The sequence below is a fragment of the Nymphaea colorata genome, chromosome 4, assembly GCF_008831285.2.
Source record: "Nymphaea colorata isolate Beijing-Zhang1983 chromosome 4, ASM883128v2, whole genome shotgun sequence".
Classification (NCBI taxonomy): domain Eukaryota; kingdom Viridiplantae; phylum Streptophyta; class Magnoliopsida; order Nymphaeales; family Nymphaeaceae; genus Nymphaea; species Nymphaea colorata.
The window spans coordinates 10,766,094-10,790,881 of record NC_045141.1 but is presented as its reverse complement, the minus strand read 5'-3'; the positions used below and the strand labels follow the sequence as shown (position 1 = coordinate 10,790,881).

The window sequence follows — 24,788 nt, the reverse complement described above, 5'->3', positions numbered from 1 at the left end:
CACAAGGGGGTGCGCGTGGGTTAGGGGCAATTCCCCCAGTGGCCGCATACGCTACGTTCCACAACCGCGTAAAGTCACGCAGGGGTGAGCATGGTCGGCCGCCTTACTTAATGACATATAGTCGTCAACTGGCTTCGGCTGGGGACTTCCTCCCAAGGAAAGTCTACCTCCACCCAGATTTCGTTTGGATGTAGATAGGCACTTGGAGGAATGTCGAAGTTCTGACAGGGCCTCATGGCCACGGCTTGCTGATGGCCGACAATGGGATAAACCTGGGTGATGGTGTGCCGAGTGTTTAGCACTCCTCGTCTAGTCCATAGTCCCGAAGAAAAGATGAATGCTTCCGCTAGCTTAAGAGAGAGACGGCTGGCTGAAGGCTTTGGGGAACGCCTTCGGCGCCGCGCGAGCTGGAAAAACTCGGCCCGTGACAAGTGGTATCAGAGCAGACGATTTCTCGAAGGGAACTTGAAAGATGAGAACGCTGCGATGATAACAAACAAGTGGTTCAAAGAAAAATGTTGGCTTGTTTGGTGCCCTAAGAGTTCGGGCTTGTTCGTCGAACACTGGTTCAGGTGACCGTGTTGGCGTTGGCCAGATGGAGATCACACGTTCCGAAGATGGTGTCTGGGCATCAGGAGCAGAAGGACCAAGAGAGCCACTCGCTGAGACAGATAGGGTGAGACCCGACGTGGAAAAGAATTGTCCAGGAGGGCAAGTGCCCTTAGTGTTGACATGTCTCGAGAAAGGAGCATGTGCACGGGTTGGCAACACAGCTTGGAAGTTTGAAACTTAGTGGTCGTCGGAGATGTTCCGAACTTTACTAAAAAAAGTGCAAACAGTGATAGAAAAGTGGGATGATGCTAAGGAATGGACTAGAGGCAAAACACCTGATAAGCCAGCTAGCCGCGACGTGACGGGTGCGTCAACCAGGCGAACGGATGAAGGCTGAGTTGAAAAGAAATCAAGGGAATGGTAGCTGAACTTCTATCGCTCGGGGCAGAGTCACTGAAGACAGTGACGATTTTGGCGGTGGGAGAATGTTGCTGGCCGATTGTGTCTGGCTCGGCCAAGCCAGTAAAATGTGATGCTGCTTGGCCAACTTAGGCATAGTTGAAAGGCATGTGGGATTCAATCGCGCGCCGAGTCTAGCAGAAAGCAATGCACGTGGAATGTGCAGCGTGGTGGTGCGACGACAAGACATTTCAATGCATCAAGATCAGCGATCCCTTTGGAAGTGCAAGTCCGTCGTTGGGAAATCCAGTGGGATCCCCATGCGTAGTGTTTGGATACACAAGGGGCGCGCGTGGGTTAGGGGCAATTCCCCCAGTGGATGCATACGCTGTGTTCCACAACCGCGTAGAGTCACGCGGGGGTGAGCAAGTGAATGCTCATCGTCGAGTAGGGCGATTGTTGGCGGCCTTACTTAATGACATATAGTCGTCAACTGGCTTCGGCTGGGGACTTCCTCCCAAGGGAAGTATACCTTCACCCAGATTTTGTTTGAATGTAGATAGGCACTTAGAGGAATGGCGAAGTTCTGACAGGGCCACTTGGCCATGGCTTGCCGATGGCCGACAATGGGATAAACCTGAGTGATGGTGTGCCAAGTGCTTAGACCGAGAATGGGTTATGGGCATGCTGTGCCCGGTGCACAGCCTTTAAAAAAATACCAAGTATACCCCTGACCCACTTGTACTGTGCCTATGGCCTACTTTTAGGGGTACTTGACATGCAAAGGAGCCTGTGATACACCAAAAAACATCCACCATCAATGATGACATTATTGATAGTAAACGGGTCTACAAAATAAAGCACCAAATAGATAGATCCATTGAAAGATTCAAGGCTAGGGAGTGGGTTTTTGTGATACTTCTAGTCCTATGGGTAAAACGTACAACTATTTGTCTGGTTCTTAGTACTCCTACTTCCTTTCACTAGCCCACCTGACAGCAGATCTAGATGATAGGAAGTCAATTGCTGCTTATGTTGGACCAAATCTAGTCTCCTAGAGCTCTCCCAGGAAGAGTACCAGGCTCTTACTTATGATGCTGCTGCAATTACATGGTTTCGTTTCTTACTCCACGAACTTAGTCTCACACCCTCCACTTTTGCTTGGTGGTGTGGCAATCTTGGGGCATCTTATATGGTTGAAAATCTCATCATGCACAAAAGGTCAAGCATGTAGAAATCGACATGCACTTTGTTTGGGAAAAAATTGCATCTCAACAAATTGTTCGATATATCCCATCTGAGTTGCAGAAAGCTGTCACCTTAACCAAGTTCTACCTGTTGATCGATTTGAATAAAATGTGCATGAAGCTCAATGTGCTTAGTCGCCCATTCAGCTTGCAGAGTGCATATTAGCAGTGTAACAGTTACATCCACTAGTTACGAAATTCAAATCTACAAAGATAAATTAGGAAGGCAAGGAAAAGGCATGCAACAAGAATTCAGCCACCACACCCCAATCTGTCTCGAGTTATGGCAAATCCATCCGTTCCTAAAAATAAGGAAACTTCATGTAGTTACCACAAGGAAACATCATGTATGAGAAAGCAAGGCTGCAATGACTTTATGAGTGAAAAACGTTAGCCTAAATATAAGAAAAAAAGGCCATGGATGTAGGTCATTTTCAGGGATCGAACCAAGTAAAAATTTCTATGTGATATGAGAGAGAGTGCTGCTTGATTTGTTTTTCACTGTTTTTCCAATAGTTGTTTGTGTTCGATTGACAAGACTAAACAATGTTAATTTCTTGTAAATAACTTGAGGGTGCTAGGTTATTCATGCCTATTAGAAAACATCGTTTCTTCTATATGGATTTCGCCCAAACATGGCTTAGGAAAACACTCGGGAGTGCGTGTTTATGGTCATATTATTATTTATTTAATTTAAATGTGCATACAATAGAGTTTTCAATTTCATACCCAGTGGCATCCTTATGCATGCCTCTTCAAGTAGATATCCATTAAAAGAATGCAATTTGAGAATCCAATTGGCAAAAGGTCCATTTTCTAAAACCAAAAATAGTCAATATGTCTTGCAATTGACCCATTTGTAAACGGTATCCGGTGGCAACTTTAAGGTAATAGGCAGGGTGTTGTTTTCTGTTTGAGAACAAATGTCAGAGTCCATTTTTTCTTACCATTTGTTATCCTTAAAAAACTCCTTGAAAGGAAAACGCGATTAATAAGTCAGCCATTTAACACTAAAAGAATACTGTTTTCTGGAAAAATAGCCAAAATAAAAAAATGAAAAATATGCATTTTTCTCTTTTTTTCATGTTTTTAATGCCAAACTACTTGTTTTCATTTTCGAATTTTTATTATTGAAAATGTGCTTATTCTTTGATGTTCTTGTTATTAGTTTCTCACTTATTTTATTTTTCTCTAATTTTTAGTTTTTAAATTTTTAAAAAATTACCTTATTTTTCTTGTAGTTTTCTCATTTTTACAATTCAGCATATTATACCCTAGAAAAGCCTCGACGTTTGGAACATAAAAAAGTTTTTTTAACTATAGGTTAAACTAGGTAAAGATTGCCTAGTGGAAGCCCTTAGGCACTTGATTTTAGCGTACACTCATCTCCACACCAACTGGTGGATCAACTTCCTGTGCTCCCTCCGGATAGAGAACAATGAAAGTCCATTAACCAAGTTATGGTGTTAAGAACTTGAGCTTCACTTTCCTCAGCCAAATGGAGAAGGCTCAAACTGCTACTTGAGAACATTAACTTTCACTTGGAGATTCAAGCAGCGGGGAAGTGTGGATACATGTTTGATTGGGTGATTAGGATTTGAACTTCTTTTTAATTCATTTTCATCTAAAGTGTGGTTTACGTGGAGAAAATATATGAAACCTCGAAACAGAACTGGACAAATTGAATGACGCTGGTGCACAGAAACATTGTTCACCTTAGTTTAAACATGTTATTCGATGAGAACCACTAATCTTTAATTGCAACTATGAAAAGGAAAATATCGTTGGATCTCTATAAACTGAGGCAAAGTATATAACCCTGCTTTCTTGATTGTGACGTCGGGCTGTGAAGTCAATGTTCACAAAATCTAATTCAATATGACATACGAGCGATAATAATAAATACATTTGAGATAGGTTTAAAAACTAAAACATTCTTCAATAGCGAATGATTGAGGGAGTTCTAATTTCATGAAATGATTGAGGGAGTTCTAATTTCATGAAATAAGTCACTAATACTATTTGAGTGTATGTTTAAGACATAGAGACAGATGAAACGTTTTACCATTCTGAGTAAAAGTCACATTAAAATGATCACTTTATAGTTAAATAATTCAGAATAATTATTGAATGTGCTTTATATTTAGGTTATTTGACATTAAAGACAAACATAGCTTAAAACCCAACATGCTGGAAGCATATTCAGACTTAAAACATAGTGAAACACTTGGTGCTTCCACGAGATGCATCAGCATTTACTTTATTGTAAGTTGTGCTATATTAATCAGTACAGAGTATACTCTTTTCTTTCCCTCCCATGAGACACACAAATCATTTGTCCGGAAACTCCCTGTTGGAGGATAGGCCTCGATCCTTTTTATTGAAATATCAGAAATATTTACAGTGCCGATCAACCAAAAAAACAGAAGGTGCACAAAATTGGATAAGAGCTAGACCCCTAACAGGCACGGACTAGCCTGAAGGGGAAGCTAGAAGCTTGTCAATGACTTCTACGGCAGCACACAAATCATTTGTTAATATGCGAATTGTACAAGCCAAAATGCATTGTAATCAAGCGATGAAATCTCCAACCAGCAGATGCGAGCGAAATTAAAAAGCATCAATTTGGGCCTATGTACACGCATAATGGGCCAAGACCTGATCCAGCTAATGTTTTGTTTGAAGGATTTGGAGGTAGAGGGTGATTGAGGCTCCGGCCAGTTCTCTTGGATATTATCGCCCCGTGCGATTGGGTGAAAGATGCTTCAGGTTTTACACCTGAGTTGTCGACATTTATATCCACTCTACAAGAGGACTGTTTGCCGTCGAGACTTCGAACACAATCAAGGTAAGTTTCAAATCTCTATTGAATAATGATCATATAAATATATGCTAATATTTATAATCGTGCTAGTATTATAACTCTTAGCTTCAAAAGATGCTGGTGCAATAATGCTGATATCCCAAGTTTGGAAGCATCGCACATTGCAATAATGCTGATATCCCAAGTTTGGAAGCATCGCACATATTAATGTGTTAGAATGTATGTATCCCGATATGTATATATATCTATATGTATGTATATTACATATATTAATCATCTAATATATATATATAGATATATATATATATATATATATATATATATATATATATATATATATATATATACTTAGGATACTTATCTAACTTTACGTAACTTCTCCTTTCTCTATGTATTTTTCTTTTGTTCTGTATTTTATGTCTTCCATTTTTACCATTTTCTTTTTCTATTAAAGACTTGGAAGTAGCTGTTGGGCAGCTCCAACGGCTAGATTTCTAGCCGTTGGGAGCAGCCAACAGCTACTCCCTTTTTCTCCTTCCTTCTTTCTTTGTTCTATAAATAAGGGACCTGGAACCCTTGTTTTGTCAATGCTTTTAGGCCTCTTCTTGTGTATCAATTTGAGATTAATATATGTGTTCTTCTCCTCAAATTTGAGGTTTGTTTTGTGTTATTGCTAGAATCTTCAAGAGTGTATCTCTTGAAGCATTTGGATTGTCAAGCTTTGGGCCATATTTACATAATGCACAAAGTATGGCCACTAGGTCATCGATTTAAGAAGTGATGCATTAGAATCGCTGAACTGAGAAATATGCACAACAAAGAAAAGATGGGGTGTTTCACTTCATTAATGCAAAATTTCATGACCCGAGGCATGACGAGACTTCGCTATTCATGTATACTTTGACCTGAGAATGACAGACATTCAAAACCCCAACAAATTCCTTGGCGACATCATAATTTAGCCCTCTCACCCAATCAATGTACACTACGAAATGCAGCATTATGCTCAGATTTTAAGATCAAATCCTGATTTCCTGTCAGAGTTGCAAGTGGCTGTAGACTAGCACATATCCACAACATTGTTAATAACCCAAACCAATTCAGGACCACTAAATAATGTAAATTTTCAGCACACACAAAGTGTTCCACAAGAATGCAATTAAGAAACTTGACAACAAACATGGGAAGAACCAGTCACAAAGTACAAGCCTTGGCAAAAGAAGAAAATCTGGAGAATTCATCTTGCAGCAAGAATTGCGGATTTCCCTGTTCAACCTATCATTAGAAAAAGAAAAGAAAAGAAAAGAATGAGAGATTCAATAAATAAAGTAAGGAAGTCATTAAGGATATTCCATGCCTTCTATCCATTTATATGACAACGAAATATGTGGGTAAAAAGACAATACCACTTAGACGATAGAGTCCTGCAATGTAGTTTCCTAGTTAAATGACATGCACTTGACAAGCAAGCAAAACATTCAAAACAAGTCATTAAGCCTTTTGACAAGTTGACTAACAAGGTTTTGCCACCTTCAGGCTTCATGTTGACTGAAGAACGCCGTGAAAGTGTAATTAAGGAAAGGGCACAGTAGAGTAGGGAAAGAAAGCTGCAGATGCCATAAATCAACTGTGTGTGCTCCTGACATAATTCATAAGAATTTCACAATACTTTTACTATTATTTGCTTATATTTGTAATTACAGATCTCTCAAATATGTTGAAACCATGATCACAAATATGAGAGACATTCTGAAAATATCAACCAAAAAATTCCAAGAGAAATGGAACAAAAAGAGAGAGAGAGAGAGAGAGAGAGAGAGAGGAAAAAAAATATCATGATATTATGAAAAATATCGCCAATATGAAAGTAGTTTCAATTTCCATGCTATAGATGCAAAAACTCAATCAAGAAACCAAGAAACACAAGAAGGTGGTCTTTAAAGAAACAAAATGCAACAAGGAACTAACGTAACAAGAAAACAGTGCACTAAGGCACTAAAAGTCTAAAACAGTGCTGAAAAAAACCTCACAAGAAGCTTAGCATTAAAGAAGGCCAGCCCTTCATACAAGAATACAAAGAGGACCATTGGATCTGACACGGCTAGAAATCTAGACATTTGGGGAGTAACAACTGCTAACCCCGCTAAACAGTTCATCTGTAACAAAAAAATAAAATAAAAAGCAGAAAAGTACAGAAAATACAAGAATAACATAAGAACTAGGAAAAGAGAACAAGAAAAAAAAAACTTAATGTACAATATATATATATATATATATATAAATCATATATATATATATATGCACACACACACATGCCTTTTCATCAATTCTAACAAGTACCACCAAAATAATGTGATAAGAGTCTTGATGTTTTCCTTAAATATCAATCCTAATTTTTTTTTTTGGGTTTTTAAAGAATTTAATTACTATTTTATATTTTAACCAACACTTCTAAAAGAAAATTAATAGACAGCCTATAATTTCAAATTTCAATTTTTTTAGTTTTAAAATTTTTCGAATTCCAGAGGTTTTCCCGAGAAACTTTCACCTCAATACCCATGAAAAACCCCACTAAATACCAAGGATGATATTGGTGACTATGGTTCAAATCAGACTTTGCTCACAAGGGACACTCTTTAAGGAGAACTGTTATGGTTAGCAGGAGATGTGCTCTACAATGCAGAATAACACCCTTAGATGAGAGACGGGAATATGCTTTGAAAAACTAGTGTTTATGAACTATATAAAGACAGTAAGCAAAACAATTTGAACCTAAGTGTTCTGAAAGGAGGAGAACACTTGGTGGATGAACAAGAAATTGTTTTGAATAACCTATTATAATAGCAAAGCCATATATGTCGAAATTTATACATTAATTTGATGATAAAATACATGAATGTTCTACTGACCATTATGTGCATGGGTGCAGGGTGCGGGGCCTAGTGCAGTAAGAAGGCAGATATTTGTATATTATATATATGCAAACAAATAATATTGAACACACTAGATTTGATTTAAGGCAATCTAAACCAGCAAACAAATGATCTTTGGGGAGGTCATCAAAGGAATACACACACACACACATATATATATATATATATATATATATATATATATATATATATATATATATATATATATATATATATGTGGTTTAGGGCAATATAAACCAACAAACATATGATCCTTTTAGGGAGGTCCCTAAAAGGTGCACTACAGAATTGGGATGAGATCTCATCTGCAGTGATGGAGCCAAGATTTTATCAAAATTGGGTGGTTTTTTTTTTTTTTTTTTGGGTGGGGGGAGGGGGTGTTGGTGTGGGGGCATTGCATTACTTCCAAAATCTTTAATAGGGTCAAATTGAAAATTTGGGAAACCTTAGAAATAAAATATTGATTTTCGAAAAAACTCAGTGGGGGCGTGGTACCCCTGTTGGTTCTGGCCCTGCTTGTGTTGGTAGAGAGAGAGAGAGAGAGAGAGAGAGAGTTTCCCTATTCCATATCCACTGTTCCTTTCTATTGTCCTTATTTATTTGAAGATTGAATGGTAATGGACTTTCAAAGTTGACCAAGTCCAATTTCCAAACAAGAAAAGCCTAGAGTGCATGTGGACTTTGTTGACCATGCTGGATCCTTCTTTTATTCAAGACCAGCACACACAGAAAATTGGACCAAAATAGTCAAGATGCAGCACCGCCTTGTTGGTTTCAGCTTTTAGTACCAAGTTTCACGGTTCACCCATACCTGCACAGTAACTCGAGCTGTCACTTTGGCTAGACCATGAGACTTCGACTTCATTTATGTGGACAGCAGAAAGAGGTTTATCTAGAGATATTATATTTGTTTCGCAAAACAAAGCCTACAATTAGGTTCGACCCTCTGGTCTGACCAATAGATCTAGATTTTCCAAAAGAGTAGCTGGCTTATATTCTTTGTAGCCTGTTGCTTAGAGGTTCCATAGGAAAACTTGCAGTAATTAACTACTTTGGTGAAAGCTCTGATTTGATGACTGTAGAAACACGAGCACATAGAAAGAGGATATGAGAAACACGATGTAACGTGGAAGAACCCTCAACAAGAGGGAAAAACCATGGATGAGGAGGAGCTGGTTGCCCACTAGCCGCCAGACTCTCTCTCTCTCTAAAGATTTCATTCAACTAGAAGATTAGGGTTACAATGGTATAAGTATGCCCTAATTAGGACATACTGGATCGGGTTTGGGCCTGGACCCGTACACCAATATCCGTCAACACTCCCCCTCAAGTTGAGCATACATATCAAACATGCCCAACTTGGATACATTTCTCTCAAACGAAGTCGAGGACAGGGCCTTCGTCAGAACATCAGCTGTTTGGTCTTCAGACTTCATGTACGGAAGGATCAACTCTTTGGCATCAATTCTTTCACGAATAAAGTGACGATCAATCTCAACATGCTTAGTTCTGTCGTGTAGAACAGGGTTGTTGGCAAGATTGATTGCAGACTTGTTATCACAGTACATCTTCATAGGTCCTTCAATCTCTATACCAATATCAGTCAGCAATATTTTCAACCATAGTAACTCTGACACTCCCATTGCAACGGCTCTATATTTTGCCTCTGCACTAGACCGAGAACATACATCCTGTCTCTTGCTCCTCCATACTACAAGATTTCCTCCCAGGTAGACACAGTACCCTGTAGTAGATCGTCTGGTGTCAGCACATCCTGCCCAGTCTGCATCGGAATATCCTTCGACCTCTACAGTCTCTTGTTTTACATACAAGAGTCCCTTACCAGGATTTCTCTTCAAGTAACATAATACTTTGTCCACAGCCTTCAGATGTGCATCTGCAGGAGCATGCATGAATTGACTCAATACATTGACCACGAAAGTGATATCAGGACTCGGGAGGGTAAGGTAGATCAACTTCCCAACCAGACGTTGATATCTTTCCTTAGCTTCTTCACAGAGCAGCTCTCCATTCCTAAGACTCAACTCAACTTGTGCCCGATGTCAAGTGGTGTAGAAGCAGGCCTACACCCCAACTTACCAGTCTCTTGGAGCAGATCTAACATTTATTTCCTTTGGTTTAGCACAAGACCAGTACTCGATCTAGCAATCTCAATACCAAGGAAATACCTCAGCTTGCCAAGATCCTTGAGATCAAATTCCGTAGCCAGTAATCCTTTTAACTTGATGATCTCCTCCTCATCATTGCCTGTGACAATCATGTCATCCACATAGACAAGTAAAAGAGTGACTCTGCCCTCCTTTTTCTTCACGAATAGTGTGTGGTCTCCATTCCCTTGTTTGTACCCATGATGTTGCATTACTCGTCTCAGTCGTTCGAACCATTCTCTGGGCGACTACTTGAGGCCATATAAGGCCTTTTTCAGCTTACAACATTTCTCTGGTTCTTCATATCCTGGAGGCATATGCATATACACTTCTTCTTCAAGGTCACCATTGAGGAAGGCATTCATGATATCTAGTTGGTACATCTTCCACTCCTTCATCACAGCTAGGGATATAATAACTCTGACTGTCTTCATTTTCGCAACAGGCGCAAAAGTCTCCAAGTAATCAATCCCATATTTCTGGCTAAACCCCTTGGCCACGAGACGAGCTTTATATCTTTCAGCACTCCCATCTGGTTTGTACTTGATGGTATACACCCACTTGGATCCAACCAAGTGAGCCGCCTCAGGGATCGTCACAACCTCCCATGTCATGTTTCTTCTCAAGGCTTCCATTTCTTCTTTCATAGCATCAGCCCACTTGGAATCACTTTGAGCTTCAGCAACGGTCCTGGGAATCACAGCCAAGGAAAGAGAAGAAACAAAACACTTGTAATCCTTGCCAAGTCTAGAATAAGATACAAAATTACCAATAGGGTGTTGAGTACATGACCTGACACCCTTTCTCAGGGCAATGGGAAGATCTTCATTTTCCTTTTCAACCTCATCTTGAGTTTTCAAGGTAGGACTTGGTTCATCCAGGGAATGAGTGGCATTGGGATTGGACGTAGATCTCGCACCACAAGTCACCTCCTCTGGTCGAGCACCTCGTTTAGAATAGACCTGTCCAAACAAACGATGGCCTTCCTTCTTAATTCCAGTGTTACACCCTTCCTCCTTCTCAGGCACATCAACAACAGTGAGAGATTCTGCTTTCCTGTAGTCCAATAAATATGTAAATTGAAGCTCCTGACTCTGAGAATACTCTTTCCTAACCACAGACTTCTCCTCCTGAAGAGGATTCTCACCAAAGTAAGAGGCATGTTCCAAGAAGGTAACATCCCTCGTAACATAGACTCGGCCAGTGGTGGAGTCAATACATCTGTATCCTTTCTGAGTGGGGGAATACCCAACAAACACACCTTTGATAGACCTGAGATCAAGTTTCTTAATATTGGGACTGTGATTATGTATAAAACACACACAGCCAAAAACACGAGGGGGGAGTAGAAATGCTTGACGACTGCCGGGAAGAAGCGAATGGGGAGTCCGACCATTCAGAACACGACTGGGCTTGCGATTAATGAGATACGCACTAGTAAGAACTGCATCACTAATCACCCCAATAGTGTTTAGGGAGATTTCTCTGAAACAGTAGGGCCCTGGTGACATTAAGAAGCTGGCGATTTTTCCTTTCAGCCACCCCATTTTGTGGGGGGGTATAACTACAGGACGTCTCATGAACAATCCCCCTTTTTTGAAGAAAATCCTCAACAGACTGACACATATACTCACGGGCATTATCGGACCGAAAGGTTTTAATAGTTCCACCATATTGAGTATGCACAAGAAGAATGAAAGTCTCTATGATATGAGGAACCTCACTGCGATCTTTTAACAAGTACACAAAGGTAGCCCGAGAGAAGTCATCAATAAAAGTGATAAAGTATTGAAAACCTTGACGGGTATGAATTCCCGAAGGCCCCCACACATCCGAGTGAATCAAGGAAAAAGCTTCATTAACACAACTAGTAGAAATGGGGTACGAAGCCCTCACATGTTTGGCAAACTGACACACATCACAGGAAATCAAGGACAAATTCAAAGAAGAACACAAATCAGGGAACAATTGTTTCAAAATCCCAAAAGGTAAATGCCCAAAACGTTCATGTCAATACAAGAAGGACTGAAGACAATCTTCTCTTTGATTCTTTGTCTTGTTGATCGCTGTCACAAGAGCTGTAGCCACATGTATGGGAAGACGATATAGGCCATCAGACGCTAAACCAATCTCAATCCTCTTCCCTGTCACCAAGTCCTGCAAAACACAACGGTTGGCAGAAAAAATGAGTTCACAGTTCAGCTCTTTAGTAAGTTTGCTAACTGACAAAAGACTTAAGGGAAACTGAGGAACATGTAATGCGCATGAAATTTGTCCAACAAGGACAGAGTCCCTTCGCCTGCCACAACAGTAGAGGAACCATCTGCGAGAGAAACCCATTCCCTTCCCGAAGATAACTTATATTCATGAAATAATTTTGGGTTACCTGTCATGTGGTGAGTGGCACCACTATCCACAATCCATTCCCCCACAGAAGAGTTACCTGTATCGCCAATAACTGCAAGAGCATGATTAGCTTTTGTCTCATCTGGTGTCTCGGCCTGGTTGACATCAATCCGACCCAAGTAGGCCCTCAGTTCACGAATCTGGTCGGCAGAAATGGAGACTCTTTCGCCACTGGATTTGGGCACCTCAGACACAGACATCTTCCCAATAGAAGACCTCCCTTTGTTTCCCTTCTTCTCTGGATGAAGATCCCAACAATAATCCATGGTATGACCAGTTTTCTTGCAGTGGGTGCATCTGCGGAGGGATCTAGTACCACGACTCACAAGAGCGGATCTCTCATGATAGGGTACGAGATCCCTCTTGCCCTCATTTGTAACCAGCCTTCTCTGTTCTTCTGCTTCAACACAGGAGTACACATCTTCAATACTGGGCACCTCTCCTGAATTCAGAATCTGACTTCTAACACCTTCAAACTCATCATTTAAACCAGCTAAAAAGAGGAATACCCTGTTCTCCCATACTTGAGCTACATAAAGTGCCTGATCTTGGGGACAATGCCAAGAAATATCAGAATGATAGTCAAGCTCTTCCCATTTGGCTTTCAAAGCCCCATAGTATTCGGCAACAGAAGAGTTCCCTTGTCGAAGGCCATAGACAGTCTTCACTATTTGGTAAGTACGAATTGCTGTTTTCTTTTGGCCATACATCTGCTCTAAGACTACCCACATGTCTCTTGCAGTCTTCTTCCGAAGGATAAGGGGCTGAATATCGGCGGAGACGGAGTTGACAATCCAAGTTTTCACTTGATTATCCTCAAGAAACCAAGTGTCCCATACACCACTTGTCTTTGCTGGTTCAGGGTTTCGTCCGTCGATATAGGCAATCCGACCGCGGGCAGCAATCCCCATAGTCATAGCGGCCGACCACGGGAAATAGTTCTCTTTTGTAAGGCGAAGAGTAATGACCTGAGCGGGAACATTCTCAATTTTAAACACCCCGATTTCAGATTGATTGGTGTTAACGGTAGACGAAGAAGAGGCTGCCCATAATCGCAGGTCAGTCCGGCAAAGGGCACGGGCGGCGGTAAAACACGGGAGGCACCGGCGACAACAGGAGGCACCAACGGAAGCAAGGAGCAAGGGCGTCGACAGCGGCGGCAGCAAGGTCAGTGACGCCGGCGGCGGTGGCAGCAGCGTCGTCGGACGACGCAGCAGAAAGGTAACGGCAGTGGTGACTAAGAGCAGGGCAGCGATCCAGCAGCGGAAGAACACCAGACCTCACGGTAGCAACCAAGGCAGAACAGACGAAGAAGGAGGAAGACGACGGGGGACCAGCACGGGGCGACGCTGGAACTCCAACAGCGTCGGGCGATGACCACGTCGGGCAGCGAGCCGTCGGGCGATGGGCAATGAACAGTACCGGCACGAGTCTCCCTCTCACACGGCCACAACAGAAACAAAAACTCGAACCAGTCACGCCGAAACTTCACGGCTCTGATACCATGTAGAAACACGAGCACAGAGAAAGAGGATATAAGAAACACGATGTAACATGGAAAAACCCTCAACAAGAGGGAAAAACCACGGATGAGGAGGAGCTGGTTGCCCACTAGTCGCCAGACTCTCTCTCTCTCTAAAGATTTCATTCAACTAGAAGATTAGGGTTACAATGGTATAAGTATGCCCTAATTAGGACATACTGGATCGGGTCTAGGCCTGGACCCGTACACCAATATCCGTCAACAATGACCATAGGTACTTGACTCACGCATGGATTTGGGCACAAATTATTCTAAAGATTTTTAGGAGAGGGAACTTTTTTCTCGTATCAACTTCTTAGCCTCAGTTTCATATCAGTGATAATCTAGAAATTTGATGCTTATGAAACGGTCTAAATAGTAACGAAAGGGACCAACATAAACCCCATTACAACTGGAAGAACTAGAATAACAATAAGACATTAGTCCTGGAAATGCCAAAGGAATAAACAAGAAGAGATGGGTAACTACTTCGTTCGACAAAACTAGATTATATGAGTGAAAGCAAATAAAGGGAGAAAGAAAACCAGTTAGATTTATCTAAAGTATTGAAATCCAGATCTAAAATAATATATACGTTTGTATTCAACTTCTGGAAGAACAGTAAGAGTAATAAGCAAGTATATGGTTTGTAATTGTTGCTACATGCAGCTACTTCAACTAAATGAAAGCCAGAGGTACTTCAGTTAATGCAGAAAAAAGATGTGCTGTTGCATCAGAAATGTTAACAGAGGCTCAGGATGCATTCTTGCAATAACATATAGGCGAGCTTTCTGAAGCAGATCTTCTGTCCCACAAAATTGCCACTTCTCTGATAAACTCTCATAACAAAATCCAATAAATGAAGCAAATTTTTAAGATAGGGCTCCATCCAAATAAGCCACAGACAAACCAAAACAAACCACTTTATCAATTTATCCCCCATGAAGAATACAAATCAGTGATAGCCAAAAAAATTTACAAAGAATATGAGGAACTGAAATCAGCTGGCTACCTCTGAGGCCAGACGGTTTTTTTATTTTGTGTTGCTACAAACCGTCACAAAAGGTGCATTGGCAACGGATTTGGCCATAGTTTTTTGCAACAGAATGCACCTTTTGTGATGGTTTGTAGTGACACAAAATACAAAAGAAAAAAAACATCCGTCCATGGAGGTATTCAGCTGATTTCAATTTTCCTAAAGAATATTACTGTGAATAGGTACCCTTACCAGTATTCCTTGGTCGAAAATCAAAACTTTATCCACGTTTAAAATGGTTGAAATTCGGTGAGCTATAGTAAGAATCGTAATGCCCTTGCATTCATTGGATATTGTATTCTGCAATCTGGATGCTGTCTGAAAGTCCATATTTGCTGTGCATTCATCCAAGCACAGAACCTGCATAATGATTTGAAGATTTTCTGTTAAGATAGTGAAAGAACCAAGAGACATAAGAAGACATTAGAACTAATGACGGGAAGAGGTGAAGGCTATTCTGAAAATAGGTGGCCAACAAAAAAATGTCTGCATGTAATGGCAATGATAATTTACTTAATTGATGGTTTAGCAAGACCAAACAATAAAAGCAAAAGGGTGCTCATGCAAATATGCTTAATCCATGTAAGTGTTGAGCTAGAAGACTTTAAGTTTCTAGGTGGTTCTTTGAAATATTTAATAGTTAGGAGTTCTCTCTTTAAACATTCCTCTATTTTTGGTTGATGTAATTTGTAAATCTCTCTTCTGCCCTAATCTCTTTATTATGGAGATTAGGGTTAGTAAATGAATTAACGATTTTCTCTCTAAGACTGCCGGCTGTAACAATAAGCATACAAATAAGCTGAATACAGACAAACCAAATCTAGGAGCACAGGATGGGGTTATGGTTAGTGGGAAATCTGGTGCCATTTCGAAAATAAGCTTGTCCAAAGTGGTGACCAATACTACAAATCAATGAGAGTAGCTTCTGAACTTCCTCCAAAGTCCATCAGGTAATACTCCTTTACAAAAATAAGCTGAATTAGCCAGAGGTATTGTAAGAAGGGTAAGATCAAAGGAGCCAACCAACTTTACACAACTAGAAGAATCAATCAAGGGAATGGTGCAATTATGTACATTGATCCGAAGGACATAAAACTTGCTCATATCATCACATTGATAGTCAGTATAATAACACTATTCTCAGTTTCCTCACAAATTTAATCTTGCTTGAGATGGGTCATGTAGTTTACATCAACAGGGGGAAAAAAGGTTCATGAAACCAGTTATAGAGTGAAGACCAAGCCAAGGGAGCAACTTAATATGGAAACGATTGGAAAATTTGGATAGATCCAGAGGACAGGAAGACGAACTCTAGTGAAGGCAAAATAATGGAATTATTGACACTGTAAACAGATATTGAAATGGAGGGAAGAGAGTTCAAAGTGGAGGTGCACATGACAGAGAGATTAGTAAAAAAAACTGATTAACTCAATCGAAAATGTTGGAACTCATATTCTTATTATTTATTTCTTAAAGTGTCAAAATAAGAAACTTTTTATTTTCAAGTTAAGAATATTCCAATTATTGCTCGAAAATTACTTATCCTTGAAAGTGTTAAGAGATCCCTATACATGCTAATGAAAAATGTCTCAACCTTACTTTTTGTGTCATAAAGGAGAAATAACAAGCTTATTATAGACTGATAACTCACTAGTTGGAAGCTGGAACAGTTACCATTTCAGTATGTGATATGACAATGACAACTAACATACAAATTCTGGCGAAGAGACTTTTTGTTTGTACAAAAGGATAAAGAAAGATAACTATCATCACAAGTTCTTTCTTCTGTTTCAGGAATCTCTTCATATTGGTCCCCTGCCTTGTGGGCAAAATTGATATTCTTCCCCATCCTAACCTTTTCAAAATTAGCAATTTTTTATTGAAATGACATAAACAGCCCTAGAAAGAGAAGCAAAAGGAATAAGTAAAATAAAATGACAGCAAATTATTTCCCAAATAATTCCATTTTCTGACTGCATAATTACAGCACACATTTAACCGTGAAGGATGGATTTGTTTTAATGTGCAAATGTCTGATGGATATGTCAATTTCCCATAAATCATGTATGAAATTGGAAAAAACTCTTCATGCTGAAGAAATACCAACATAGAGAAAAAAAATCAACAGTTGCACCTTAGAAGATTTGAGAAGTGCTCGTGCCAGACAAATAAGCTGCCTTTGGCCAAGAGAAAATGAGGCACCAGCCTCCTTTATCTGAATGTGCAATCCTCCTGCAGCTTCTATATCCTCTTTAATATAGCATTTCTCAAGTGCATTCCATATATCTGAGTCATTTGCCACCTTGGAAGGATCCAAGTTGTCTCTGTGTTGTGGTGAAAACAGCAACTGTTCTCATTACATACATAAAGAAAACCTTCAAAAAATAAAGACGAAAAAGGAGAAGAAAAAACCACTTTGATTTGCATGAAAGATTCAAAGGGCGAAAGATACCTTAGAGTTCCTTCAAACAAGAATGGGCTCTGTGGAACAACAGCAAGATGTGACCGAAGCTTCCCAACAGCAAGAGAAGCCAAATCCACACCATCCACTAGGATGCGCCCCTCACAGACAGGATGAAGGCGAAATAGAGCATTCAGCACACTAGATTTACCAGCACCAGTTCTTCCAACAATTCCAACCTAACCCCCGAATCCGATCACCAATGTTATCGGGATGGTCATGATAAAGCGGCCACAGTAGACAAATGGTATACCTTTTCTATTATGAATTCTTAATATTGGATAAAGAATGCCAAGTTTGACATCATGGTAGCAACCAAAAACAGGTTACAGAATATTCCTTAATGAATACTGCTACCACTTGAGTTTAAGACATTAGAGAGAGAGAGAGAGAGAGAGAGAGAGAGATCAATCTTTCATCAAAAGAATACGAGAGAGAGGGTCCTAATCCCTTCTTAAACAGAACTAGTCAAAAATTAAGAGTAACAATTAGGTTGATGTAATTTAACTAAACCATATATAACCACCTAAAATTATGCATATTACTTATAAAAAATACTGAACCTGATTTCCTGCAGGGACAGAAAAAGACACGTTCTGCAGTGCTGGAGGCAAAGATGGCATGTATTTCAGTGTGACTTTGTGAAATTCAATATGTCCATCCCTAGGCCAATCTGCAGCCATTACCATGCCATCCTGGGCTTCCTCTATGACGTCCATATACTAGAAAGTGCAATTCACATCAATAACATACTCAAACAAATGAGAGAAAGAAGCAAACAAAGTCCAGGTACCTACCTGAAGTATCCTCTCAACAGAAACCATTTCCTTCTCCGTTTCTGTAAAACTGGAAAGGAAACCGCTTAACAAAGTTACAACTGGAGCAGCATAAGAGAGGGCCAAACCAACCTAAATGATATATACATTCTCTGATTAGCCTACAGCAAAGCATTAAGACCGAAGAACATCAAGCATGCTAAAAATAGAAAGAGCAGATGGGATGCTTACCAGTCCCGGAGTGCCCAAATCAAAAGGAAGACGACCACAATGACCAATAACAGCCATTATGGCAATGAATGATATTACAAATGCTGCAAGTAACTGGTGACATTAATTGGAAAAGCCAGATTCCATCAATGTGCCACATTATAATTTGACAGAGAAAAATAGAAACATGAATCGACAGCAATGCAAAAGATCAGAGGAAAAAAGAAAAAGCTTCGAAAGCAAGTATCTCAAAGCTTTATATAAACAGTAAGAGAAGACAATTGCCAGAAAAAATTGTTTAATCAACCGAAAAAATGCAGGGACATACCTGCAGGCGCAATGATAGCCAAAGACTCGCAGCTACCTCTGAATAAGAAGTTTTCTGATAAAGCATAATCAGCTCACTGAACTGGGCCATAAATCTTTCCTGCTTAGTTCCAATGCCAGAAACCACATTAGTGATTCACATGACAAAACAGTGATAGAAAACTTTCAAGGGAAAAAATGCAGAAGATACATAAACACCCACAAGAACCCCAAAGGAAAACAAAGCACTTTATTAGAAATAGGAAAATAACCAGCAATACAGGCTTCATGAGGAAATTACACCTGTCCATGGGAGTAGAACCTTAAGAATAATGAGAATGTCTACATACTGATATACTTGAGCACCTTTTTATATCTTCAATGTATCACTTTCTTGGTTCATTGTTCAAATTATGTCTTGTATCACTTTATAGACAAGGTATGGTTTTAAGAAACAGAGTTAAGAAAAAAAATATTCTCAAGTGTGTCTCTAGAGAAGATGATGTTTTTCTTTTGGAAACAGTATGATCATTCAAAAATATTACTTATAAAATGATATAGAACAAATTGAAAGTTCAGCAATAAAGATAATATCTAAACCTCTGCCAAAAATGCTCTAATAGTGTGTGTCCCTTCCAATGTCTCTGTAAAAGATGCATATATTGGGGATCGGGAGACACTGTCAAGTCTTCGCAGTTCACGAGATGTACACCGATAGTAGAACTGCATAAGGGCAGGAACAAAGTTTAACCACGTCAGACTGAAAATAGTTATTGATCAAGTCCAGAGAAATGTCATGACTTCATTAATTGGAAAATTCAGTGCGACAAAGCCACATCATTAGAAAATAGGCCAGGAAGGAGTGAACATAAAACTCCAAAGTCCAAAGAGACTAGGGAGGAGAAGATACAAATAAGGCAATGAGGTGAGTTACAAAACATCAGTTCTGTCTAGATGCCAATTATTTCAAGTTTAATCCATTTCACTTAATTCTGATTATTTCTTCCATAAACTCTACAAAAAATTAAGAATAAGGTTGCACATAGACCAGATGATCAAATGCCTCTCATCTCATACTTCCTTTTTTTTTACTTGCAGAAGAGAACAAATCCAAACTAAGAAAATGAAATATTCAGCTCAAAAGTAGCAAAACATGGTGGAAAAAAAAAAGATACAAAAGAATATCCTCAACACTAGATGCTCATGGAAAAGAAATCTACAAATATAATATTGTGGTACAGATACCTGCAATTTGCTGTATATACAGAAAAATGGCAAGAGCAGAAAAATAAAAAAGATCTGCACAAAATGGTCATTGTCAGCAAAAATATTTCAATTAGTAAACAAATAATTTCAGAATAATGCAGAAGAATCCCAATATAATTGGAGATTGATAATTTGATAGATGAAAGTAAAGAATTCTTCACATGAGATTGTCTAAATACTAAACTATACATTTTTAATGTCCAGCTTTTGCTATACCTGTACATAAGACAGAACTATTGCAACACCCAGTAGGCTGAAGAAATTGGCTAAAAGAATATTGAGAATAAAGGGAAGAGAATCGTCAATTGCATACTGATCGGAAGAGAACCTGAAATAGCATGAATCAGTAGAGGTGTATAGCTACAGCACAATAGAACCTTTGGAAAGAACCTTATTTTCACCTGTTAATAATTCTTCCTGTTGGATTTTGCTCAAAGAAACAGATAGGTGCATGAATAAGCTTCTTCAAAAGCTTATTATGCACCTGCACAGTAGCACGTAAACCTCCATAAGAAAATGAAAATGCCCTCACCAAAGTCAACAAGGAACTTACAGCAGCAAAGATGCATAGTACAGACTGTCGACAACACAAATTTTGGAAAGTGTGAAATAGGATAATCAGGGGAGAAAAATTTGAAATTATGATAAACAAATGTAAAATCTATTAGCAGAGAGCACAATCCTCTAGTTCCTTATCTGCAGCCACAGCCACAAACTGTAGCCAAGATGTTCTCTATTAAGGTCGCCAGTCAGCTAGCATACAGCTTCTGTGTGACCACAGTAACATACAACCAAAAGCCAAAATGAACTAAGGTGTATGCATATAGGAACGTTTGTAGTGACAAGGAAAACAAAGTATCAAAAAAAATGAAACTGCACTATGCTTTAGTTAACCAATAGGCAGAAACAACTAAATAATCTTGTATAACTCTTATTCATTTCTTCATGCACATGACAACCTGCAAGAATGATTCATGAGCAAGCTTACATGTCTTTAGAACCTTAGATTAGCATGTTCATACTCTTCCGTTTATAGTGAAAATGAGTTTACTCATCCTTTTGACCTTGTTCATCTGATGCAGGGGTGCATTCAAGACTGTGAATGATGATTCTACTGAATATGATTTATGAGAAATTCAAAATCAATGTCTCACTAGTTACAAGAAATATTAAGACTCATTTAGCAACCACCCTATTTTAATATGTGTGTCTCTATGTGTTTTGAGTAGGATGATCATAGTAAGCCATTATGTTTTATTGTCAAAGAAAAATATTCGAAGGGCTGCTGTAAGTTTTGAGAAAAAAAGTTGGTGTGTGTGTGTGTGTGTGTGTGTGTGTGTGTGTTATATACAATAAATAGTTCATTCAAACTTTAGAAATACAAATAAGGTTTTGTTTTGACACAAAAGGCACAATGTCCACTCCATCTTTCAGAAGGGGCAGTTTTTAACATGTTGAAAGAAATGTCTACATGTACAAGAGGTAAATTCAAATTTACTTAACTTCTTAAGCTTTTTTATTATTTTCCTAATAATGTGGACCACACTGTAATTTCATTGACTAATTGCTGTTTACATCAGGATTAAGTATGACCTCTCTCTCTCTCTCTCTCTCTCTTTCTCTCTCTCTGTCACACACACACACACACATGCACACATTGTAAGCTCCAACAGAGTATCAGGCTCTTTATGATTCTGCATGCCTTTCTTTTTTTTTGGTAGTTGTCACGTTCTATTTATCAAGACTGTTGGTGGCTGTGGAAGAAGAACACTGAGCTCAGGTACCAAGGATGATCTCATCAGAATTTGTCGGTGAAGAAAAGTTTCCCTTCTGTTATGAATATTATTGTGTATCCTGGCTGCATAAAAGAGTTGAAATTTTCTGTAGTGAAGCTTTGTTATAGTGAAGCTCTGGACGTCATAGATAAAACTGATGGTGGAACAAGTCTGGGCATTGAATATCAGATCTGCCACTGTGACTCGAACATGATTTTTTTCAATAGAAATAGTCAGATAATGTCAACTTGAACACAAAATTATACAGTACAACACAATCTGAACTGACATAAAACCTTAGTCTTGCCTATCTGGACAGCTATGAATGCTACAGCAACACTTAGACACAAATATCAAAACATACCAGGTAAAAATGCACAGATGGATTTGAATGATGACTCCAAGAATAAGTGTCAACCCAATGGGTCAGCCAAAAGTCGTTGCCATTTCGTGATGCTTGCATTAAAAAAGCAGACAAACAGATAACCAGAGCTACTGGAAGGCTGGCGAATTTGGCATAACTTCTACAAAAAGCAACAAGACAAAAACTGTTACATATTCAGCTCATACTCTAATAGATAAGGACAGAATACATGGCAACTCCACACTTACTTGTACACAGAAAATTCAACTTTACCCACTTTCCGGACTTCTTCCCCAACCGTTTCATTCACATCTTCTAAGGATTCAGCTGTGATTTCCAATCCCAACAATTGTTTGGTACTTTCTGCAGCTCCTGTGGAGGTTTTCTGGTTGATACTTTGAGGAGAAAGCATATTACTGTTGGTACAATGAGTTGCAAATGAGGAAAGATTGAACTCAGGTGAACTTCCCGACCACTTGACACGCCCCCCATCCATAACTATAACCATGTCGGCAGATGAAATAATCTGTAAAATAAGAAAGACAAATCTGTACCCTGTAGTGTCGAGTAGACAGACTAAAAAAATGAATGCTAACAGGAGAAAACTAATCAAAAGATTAAGATGCTTTCAGGAATTATCAAGGAGAGAAGTTATAACTATATCCTTCACCTAGTCAGTTCTTCTTGCTGAGAAATTAGAAAAATTGGGTCAATATGGCATCTGGGCACACAACAACCAGAGAAAATAGATAATGCATTGGAACGTAAATGAGAGAGACATAATAGGTAAACATGTTGGTCAACATAGATTGGTAGTTAGGCAATCAATAAAGGATGAACTGGCATCATATTGCAGGTAACGAGACAAGGACGAACTTGAATTGGTTATTCGTCACATTTTTAGTTATTGTCACCATTATCGAGAAACATTATAAAGAGAGAATATCACTCTAGTACTGGACGTGTTGAGAATGGCAGCTGCAATGAAAAGGATGTGTAGCATCTGATAAAGTTAAGAGAACTAATCTTTGATTAACATCGAAAGAATCCCTAACTCCTCTTTATATAGACTAGAGGAGAGGGATAAGTTACAAGAAAGTCATTAAAAGAAACATTATTACACAAGTGCCCTTTCAAGCCTAATACTGAGTATAAACACGTCTTAACACTCCCCCTCAAGTTGGAGCGTATATGTCAAACAAGCTCAACTTGGAACAACAACTTTGGAATGGTCCTCTTGCAAGAGCTTTAGTAAAAATATCAGCAGTTTGCCCTGTAGTTGAAATATGGGAGGTGCTTACAAACCCCTTTTGAATCATGTCTCTGGTATAGTGACAATCTACTTCAACATGCTTGGTTCTCTCATGGAAAGCAGGATTATTAGCAATAAACAGAGCAGCTTTGTTATCACCTAACAATTGCATAGGAAGAGGCACTTCCACAGTAAGATCCAACATCAGAGATCTAACCCACATAACTTCAGCAGTAGCCTGAGCCATAGCTCTATACTCAGATTCTGCACTTGATCTGGCAACCACTGTCTGCTTCTTACTCTTCCATGTAACCAAGTTGGATCCAATAAACACACAAAACCCAGTAGTGGATTTTCTGTCAAGGTGACATCCCGCATAATCAGCATCAACATACACAGATATAGTGAGAGATGTACCATTTTGAAAGAAGAGTCCCATTCCTGGTGAATTTTTCAGATACCTGAGAATCATCATGGCAGCATCCTAATGGACTTTCTTGGGCTTATCCATAAATTGACTCACTCTGCTGACAGCATAGGCAATATCAGGTCGAGTAACAGTGATATATAGGAGCTTCCCAACAATCCCTCTATATTGTCTAGCATCAACATCTTCAGTATCATCATCATACAAGCGAGTATTGATGTCCATGGGTGTAGAGGCAGGTCGACATCCTAGCATACCTGTCTCTTGCAAGACATCAGTAACGTATTTCCTTTGGCACATGATAAGACCCTTCTGATTTCTGGCAAACTCAATACCTAGGAAATAGCGTAGCTCACCAAGATCCTTGGTGACAAAGTGTCGTCCAAGGACGCCCTTGATGTTGGAAATCCCCTGAATATCATCCCCTGTAACAATGATATCATCAACATAGACAAGAACTATCACTGTACCTGTAGAAGTTTTCTTGACAAAAAGGGAATGATCAGCCGAAGAACGTCTGAAGCCCTCATACTCAATATTCTCTGATAATTTTTGAAACCAAGCTCGAGGACTTTGTTTCAGACCATAAATTGCCTTTCTCAATCTACACACTTTCTGACACTCCCCCTCAGCAACAAACCCTGGTGGTTGCTGCATATACACTTCTTCATGTAGGTCACCATACAGAAAGGCATTTTTGACATCAAGCTGTGATAGAGACCAATTCTTGCTGACGGCAACAGCGAGAAGAACCCGTAAAGAAGCATGTCGTGCCACAGGAGAGAAGGTATCATAATAATCAACCCCATAAGTCTGAGTATAGCCTTTTGCAACCAAGCGAGCCTTATATCTCTCAATGCTGCC

General features: G+C 39.4%; 1 protein-coding gene across 3 annotated transcripts in view; it reads right to left on the bottom strand.

Moving 5' to 3' along the window:
• Positions 1-6,125: 6,125 nt before the first annotated feature.
• The window catches only part of LOC116252380 (ABC transporter C family member 13), a 104,191-nt gene continuing 85,528 nt past the window's right edge, over positions 6,126-24,788 (bottom strand). The window contains exons 23-36 of one of the 3 annotated variants that reach the window (XM_031626591.2): positions 22,494-22,771; positions 22,246-22,405; positions 20,508-20,683; positions 20,323-20,434; positions 20,086-20,139; positions 19,441-19,563; positions 18,863-18,961; positions 18,556-18,648; positions 18,346-18,456; positions 18,112-18,270; positions 17,540-17,727; positions 17,222-17,411; positions 15,280-15,447; positions 6,126-6,297 (exon numbers count right to left, since the gene is read on the bottom strand). In XM_031626591.2, the coding sequence (XP_031482451.1) occupies positions 6,217-6,297; positions 15,280-15,447; positions 17,222-17,411; positions 17,540-17,727; positions 18,112-18,270; positions 18,346-18,456; positions 18,556-18,648; positions 18,863-18,961; positions 19,441-19,563; positions 20,086-20,139; positions 20,323-20,434; positions 20,508-20,683; positions 22,246-22,405; positions 22,494-22,771 (1,992 nt within the window). In that variant the 3' untranslated portion in view covers positions 6,126-6,216. Of the gene's footprint in view, positions 6,298-15,279; positions 15,448-17,221; positions 17,435-17,539; positions 17,728-18,111; positions 18,271-18,345; positions 18,457-18,555; positions 18,649-18,862; positions 18,962-19,440; positions 19,564-20,085; positions 20,140-20,322; positions 20,435-20,507; positions 20,684-22,245; positions 22,406-22,493; positions 22,772-24,788 lie in introns of those variants that run through there. The other 2 variants (XR_004172157.2, XM_031626592.2) reach the window with 2 other exon arrangements.